Source organism: Cicer arietinum, chromosome 1 (assembly GCF_000331145.2).
Source record: "Cicer arietinum cultivar CDC Frontier isolate Library 1 chromosome 1, Cicar.CDCFrontier_v2.0, whole genome shotgun sequence".
Lineage (NCBI taxonomy): Eukaryota > Viridiplantae > Streptophyta > Magnoliopsida > Fabales > Fabaceae > Cicer > Cicer arietinum.
The window spans coordinates 3,743,177-3,750,245 of NC_021160.2; the positions used below are offsets into that span (position 1 = coordinate 3,743,177).

A 7,069-nucleotide genomic window follows, 5' to 3' on the forward strand; every position below is an offset into this window, starting at 1 on the left:
GCTTATCGGTAACAATCTTTTCATCATTCAATACTCCATTATCTGCACAAAATGCAACAGTAATGCCTTCAAAATCTTTGCTTTTAGACAAACGGAGAACTAAGAAGTATTTCAAGGATGTAATTAGAGCATCAGCAGACACATTTTACCAGGAAATGAAACAAACAATATTAACATCAACACAAAAATGAAACATGTACTTATTATCGTATCAAAATTTATAAAAGTTTTGTCCTAGTCTTTGACACTCATTAAGCAAGTAGGATTAGACTCCAGGAATAGGATACTGAGAAGTAAGAGCTTCAACTTTCCTACGCAAATCTGAAACCTTATTTCCCAGAGGAAATTCAGGAGATAAGACGAAATTCAGGAAATCTTGAACCTTAGTTCCTGAGACCAAACTTTTGGCTTCAAGACTTATCTGCACACCCTCATGAATTAAGTCTGCAATTAGTGCAAATTCTTTCTCACCAAGTCCTCTTGTTGTCATAGCAGGTGACCCAATGCGAATGCCTCCAGGAACTAGGGCACTCTTGTCGCCTTTTGTAATTAGTACATGTCAGTAATAGTCACAAAGAATAACTGAATAAGTAAAAATGCAAACTAAGATGTGTTTGGTAGTGGGACTTTTTAACTCAATTTAGGAATCTAAATATGATTGGTATGAATGTTTTAAAAATACCTCAAGAAACTAAAATTCCTACAAATATTTTTATAATTTGGTTTCGCGGGAAAATATTCCCAAGATGGGATCAGAATAAAAAATTCCCATGAAGGTGAAAAACTTAAAGCATACCAAACACATTTTACACATTCCTAGAAAACATGATTTTTACAAATGAAAAATGACTCCACATACCAAACACTCCCTAAATGATATGCAACAAGCTGCAAGGAACTCACCAGGCACTGAATTTTTGTTGAGGGTTATAAAAGCCATGTCAAGAATTTTCTCCACCCGAGCACCATCGATACCCTAAAGAATGTGATTTGATTAATATGAAATATAGTTGTGTACTAAAAAGAATATACATCAATAAGTAAAATCACATCTATTTTATCACAACATTTGTCAGCAATTTACATAGCACTGCAAATTAACAAGAAATTTTCACACTCCTACATTATTACTCCAACGGATTGGGGAGGGAAGACAAAAGAGGGAATTATCATTTTATTGCCATAAAAAAACAAGAGCAAGAAGCTTACAGATGGCCTCAGATCAACAAGAACCAGGTGATTATCACTACCACCAGAAACCAGCTTATATCCATGCTCAATTAATCGGTTAGCAAGAGCTCTACAGTTAGCAACCACCTGCGGGATGGTAGGTTTATAAGTGTTACTGTTAGGAAGTGCTTCATGCCCAACTCAAATGAATGATGAAAGAGGACATTAATATACCTGGTTTTGGTAATTTTTAAAATCTGGAGACTGGGCATACTTCAAGCAAACTGCTAGTCCTCCAATTGTGTGGTTATGTGGACCCCCCTGCATAATTCTATACTTTATTAAAATCACAAACTAGGAAGGTAAAGAAGATAAATCCATCTGACTCCATAGGTGCATAGGATTCATGCAATTTCTCAATCAGAATAGTTAAAAAGGAACAATTAGAGGACATTTCAAATTTACCTGTAAACCGGGAAAAACAGCATTATTAATGGCAGACTCAAGATCAACCCCATGCACAGCATCTTTCTTGAAGAATATCATACCACCTCTAGGACCTCTCAAAGACTGGAGGAAGACATAGGTGTTGTAAGTATTGTTACAAAGAAAAGTATTCACGTGAGGCTTCAAGTAAAAAGAATTATGTTTTTACACAAAAAGCACAAATTGTTGTTTCTTTCATTTTGAGTGAAAAAATACAAAGCAAACACAAATATCTCAAATCAAACCTTGTGGGTGGTGGTTGTCACAATATCACAAAACTCAAAGGGATCAGCTAGCACAGATGCAGCAACAAGCCCACTTATGTGAGCCATATCCATCATAAGAAAAGCACCTACTTGATCTGCAATCTATCCTTGCATATAAGAAGTAATAAGCTTTTCATGAAGAAAAAAGTAACACGATGTAGAGAAGCAGGTAAAACGATTTTAGTTCCTGAAAATGCCAATGTACAAAACTTACCTTTCTCATGCGAGGATAATCAATGTCTCGAGGATAAGCACTAGCACCGGCAATTATGAGTTTTGGTCGGAAGAGAATGGCAGTTTTCTCCAGCATATCGTAATCAATAAGACCTGTTTTCATTCCAAAGTGTGTGCAAAAAAAAGTTATCCCAAGTTATTCGACAAATAAGTCAATACATCTGAAACAATTCTAATGAAAAAATTGAAGCACCTGTGGATTCATCAAGTCGATAAGGCATAGATTCAAAATAAATTGATGTGCCTGATACACGTCTTTTAGGTGTCATGAATCCATGAGATAAATGCCCTCCATGAGGCAAATCCAAACCCTGGTAACATATCATTACACATTAGAACAATAACATAACAAACTTCAATTTCGGAATTTTGAAAAACCAAACTTAAGTGAGAGAAAAATAGTTTACCATTATTCGATCATGTGGCTTAAGAACTGCAGTGTACACAGCAAAATTAGCTGGGGAACCAGATAATGGTTGAACATTTACACCCCACTTGTTACCATCAACATGAAATGCAGCCAGTGCCCTTTCTTGACATAGGGTTTCAAGCTCATCAATGAACTCATTGCCACCATAATACCTTACATGTATAATAAGATTCCAATCAACAAAATTACAAAAGAGGAACTTTCAGTAAAATTCTAATTTCCAAAGGAAAAGTAAAAGTAAATAAGAATTTACCTTTTACCAGGCAAACCTTCTGAGTACTTGTTTGTGAGGCATGAACCAACTGCTTCCATCACTGCTCTAGATGTAAAATTCTCAGAAGCAATAAGTTCAAGGCTTCTAAATTGACGGTCCTTTTCCTTGTTAATTATTGTATGAACTTCAGAATCAGCTTCATTCAAGCCATAGTCCAAGAAGCTACATCCATCACCTGATATTTATAATTTCATTTGATTCCAATTTCATGAACAAAAAAAAAATCACCACCTTTGGACATATATATTTACATATCAGTATGCAAAATACAGAATTCAGATACATATATATAAAACAGTATCAAAAACTTGAACTTGATAATAATACTAAACATCAAACCGGATTAAAACAAATAATCCAAAGCTATACTTTAAGTAAAAATACATTGTTGTTGACATTATCATACTTAAATAACTTACTAGCATAATAATTACCAAACATGATTAAAACAATTTGCCACGTAACAAGATGTCTACAATAAATAAAAAGGATAATTATTCTCTGAAAAAAAGTACCTCCAATTTGAGGGACAGAGAAAGACAAAGATGATGGGTTTCCAGCGACTAAACTTGCTTCGACATGAGAAGCTTTGCAGGGTAAAAAGAAATGACTGGTATGCCCCTTATTAGAAGTGAAATTATGCAACTTAGTCCAGAGAGGTTGTTGCAAAGAACTCATCATTGCAACTCCAGTACACGACGACATGATGATAAATTAGGGTTTTGCGCTCACCACACACAGTGAAGAAGAGGAAAAGGTAAGTGAAGAGAAGAGAAGAGAGAAAGAAATGGGTTTTTGGGAAAGACTGGCTGCTGCGGCGCGGAAAGAAGACGTATGGTGTGTACTGCAGAGACTTAAATACCATGAATTGTGAAGCTCGAGTATTCGGTATTCGTGGGGTATTTTTGTCAATTTTATAAATTGTTTACAATTATTTTATCATTTTTCAGAATACAATTATTTTGTCGTTAGATATATTAGTCTAGAGAAGGTAAGGAAAGTAAATGTTATTTTTTTTTGAATATGAATATTTAAATAGAAAATATTTCATTTCCATCAAATTTCTTTTTTTCACACTTTCTATCCAACTTTTTCTGACGACATTTTCATTTTTTTCTCTATAAACATTTTCAAAGTTAACAACAAACAACAAAATGCGCTATTCTTCTATGAGTGAGTAGAATTTATTCTACATATCTCAATTTCTCTCTTCTTTAAATTACGGTTTTACTATAATATTCATTTTCCTTTTACTCTTCATTCTCCATCTTCTTCTCATTTCTTCTCCATAGTCTCATTGATAATAGATGTAGGCTCAATGTTTATTACAAATCACCTTCTCACCCGACATAATAGAATCAAGCCTAAAATATACTTTTGATGATTTAAGTTTAAATTAATTTTTGTTTTATTTTTTTCTTTTTAATTTAGTTCTTTATGTTATATTTTATTATAATTAGAGGTGAAAATATGTCAAATAGATGGACAAAAGCTTACGACCTAATCTACGTCATGTCTTGATCAGGTCAGATTTTTCTTTTAAATAGACAAACTCAAATCTTTTAAAAAAAAAACTTATTTAATAAAAAAGATTATGATACAGAATACGTAATAAATTTTTTAAGTTTATTAGGTCGACTAATTTAAATAAATATAAATAATATATTTTTTTATTATTATAATTATTATATTAAAATTTATTATTTTTGTTAGATATTCATTTTTTTAGTAATTTACGTATATTAAAATTATTTAGTTTTTGACATATTTAAATGTATTAATATAATATAAAATTGAAGTATAATGTGTATAAAATTATATTATTCAAAATAACATATTAAATATCAAAATAGAACTTTATTTTATTGACATATTAACTCGTTAATCTATTATAAGATAATTTTAATTACTTATTCAAAAATATTAAAATGAAATATATTAGACTAACATGTCATACCAAACTTCTATCAAAGTGAGACTGAAACCTAAAAAATAAGCTTAAGACAGACCATAGGTCGAGCTGAGACATAGCAAAACATAGTTTGGCCTAGCCTATTCTCACCTATATTTGCAATGGAGTATTCTATCTTGTATCCTCAGACCTAAACTTATCACGTCAAATCAACGTAAAAATACAATTTTGCCCTTTTAGTATTCTATAAAACTTTCAACTTTTTTTTCCACTTATTTTTCACCTCCTCTTTCAAAACTTTAAATAATTTACCATAATTTTTGAATATTTCTTAATTTTTGAAATAAAAAAAAGTAAGTGGCACTCGAATTTTTCATACATCCGAAATAGAAAATTTCCAGATTTTCAAAAGTTTAGAGCAATATGAAACTTTTAAAATAGAGAAAATTTTGAAACTCTTGAAACTTTTTAAAATTTTAAAATGTAATTCTTATTTCGAAAATTTGAAACTTCTGAAAGTTTCAAAAATTTAAAACTTCTGAAACTATCAATTTTAAAACTTAATATAAATGATTAAATAAATAAAATTGTATTTTAACATTGACCGAAGAGTGACACATTTAGGTGTGAAGGTGCATGATAAAATACTCTCGGCAATGTTAGCTTTAAATCTCAAATAGTGTAAGTTTTGATATTATTTTTGGATTCTCGTTAAAGAAAAACCCACACAAAGTTGCTTGCAAATTCAAATCATTACTTAGTACTTGAAGGGTCTAAGTGAAAAATTGAATTAAATTTAAAGGATCACTTGTGCATTTTTGCTTAAAAATTAAAATCATAAGTTTAAATGGCTAATTTCTTTATCTTCTTCGTCAATTAAAAATTAACCTAAAAAAATGAAAAAAGTTCGTCTTCTTTAAATCTCAACTCAACCCCCACCCCGCACAACTTTAATCTTCTTCAAACGCCAACTTAATCTTCTTTGAATTCCAAAAATTCCAACAACTTTAACACCCTGTAACAAATAAAATAACAGATTCAAATTTGGTTTTTTACCAGGTGATTCAAATATGGTTAAAATCGGAGGTTCATATTTGGACTTTATTTGAAGAAGATTCAATGAAACAAATGAAATGGATCGTAGATAATGGAATGAAATATAGGATTTTTAATTTTGGAAAAAAGAAGAAGGGGTTCATGTATAAAAGTTGGAGAATCCAACCTGTGTCTCACGTTCCACTGAACGCTGGGGAAGGAAGTCACATAATTTTTTTACGAGTAGTAGAGAAATCAGTAATGGAAGAGAAGAAGATTGGATAAAACAAATAAAGTTGTTGAGATATTTAGGGTTTGAAAAAGATAAAGATGTTGACGAAGATTTTGTCTTAATTTTGGATCGATGAATATGTTGATAAAAAAACGAAGAAATTGACCATTTTAATTTTCAAGTAAAAATACATTCCTCCTTTCAAGTTATGTTTTCCTCTTATTAAATAATAATTTAAATTTGTCATATCAATACCATTACGATTCATCATTATCTTAACAATCACAACCTTCTTTTAACAGTACTCTAAAAAAACAATCACAACGGACATGTTTTGAAACTTAAATGCTAACATTGAAAATATAACTTAACATAAATATATATATATTTATATTTATTTTAGTCAGAATCAATAATTTGATGTATTTGTTTGATAAGATTGGAATGAGTATCCTTTTCTTTATAAATCATCTATAGCATGGCCTTACATTACAATGAAGTTTTGAACGACGGACAAATTGACAAAGAAGAAAGGAATGTAATTATCTAGTTATTTAGTATATGTACTATGTACAAAGCGAATATAAAATTTTGTTTAACTTTTTTGTTTCAATTTTACTTTTTCTTTTGCTACAAACAATGTTACTCTTTATTTTGTTAACTAAGTCAAAACTAGAATGATAAAAAAAAAATATCTAAAATTAGTACAAAATCATATTTCAAAAGTTACCATTTGTTTGTACAGAATTGTAAAATAAGTTTCTATATCAAATTAGTGTACCTCAAAAAATGATTTGTTATCATATCTAAATAGAAACTATTCGACTAATCAAAAGGACAAATATTTATCCACCCAATTTTTCTTTTTTGGCCAGCCAAATAATAGAAAGTTAAATCGCAGCATTTTTCTTCCTTTTCAAACGGGTTAACCTCATATATACAAGTTTACTCAGCTAGAACTGAATCAGATTCGTTTCTTTAAGAAAAGTCATCGCACCTTAACCAATGACAATCTGCTGCATCAATTACA

The 7,069-nt window shown here is 30.5% G+C and overlaps 1 protein-coding gene across 1 annotated transcript; it reads right to left on the bottom strand.

The window, feature by feature from the left end:
• Nucleotides 1-176: 176 nt before the first annotated feature.
• On the bottom strand, nt 177-3,700 carry LOC101497644 (serine hydroxymethyltransferase 3, chloroplastic). The gene is made up of 11 exons (XM_004485912.4): nt 3,376-3,700; nt 2,840-3,035; nt 2,564-2,738; nt 2,350-2,467; nt 2,137-2,249; nt 1,902-2,024; nt 1,636-1,740; nt 1,405-1,491; nt 1,210-1,317; nt 904-976; nt 177-540 (listed from the first exon to the last, which is right to left on the bottom strand). The coding sequence occupies exons 1-11, from the start codon at nt 3,563-3,565 to the stop codon at nt 266-268; spliced, it is 1,563 nt and encodes a 520-aa protein (XP_004485969.1). The 5' UTR covers nt 3,566-3,700; the 3' UTR covers nt 177-265.
• Between the last annotated feature and the right edge of the window lie 3,369 nt (nt 3,701-7,069).

Coding starts and splice junctions, on each gene's coding strand:
- LOC101497644 (XM_004485912.4), bottom strand. CDS start 3,565: ATGTCGTCGTGTACTGGAGTTGCAATGATGAGTTCTTTGCAACAACCT. Junction 2,250..2,349: donor TCGACTTGATGAATCCACAG/GTGCTTCAATTT, acceptor GAATGAAAACAG/GTCTTATTGATTACGATATG. Junction 1,741..1,901: donor TGACAACCACCACCCACAAG/GTTTGATTTGAG, acceptor GTCTTCCTCCAG/TCTTTGAGAGGTCCTAGAGG.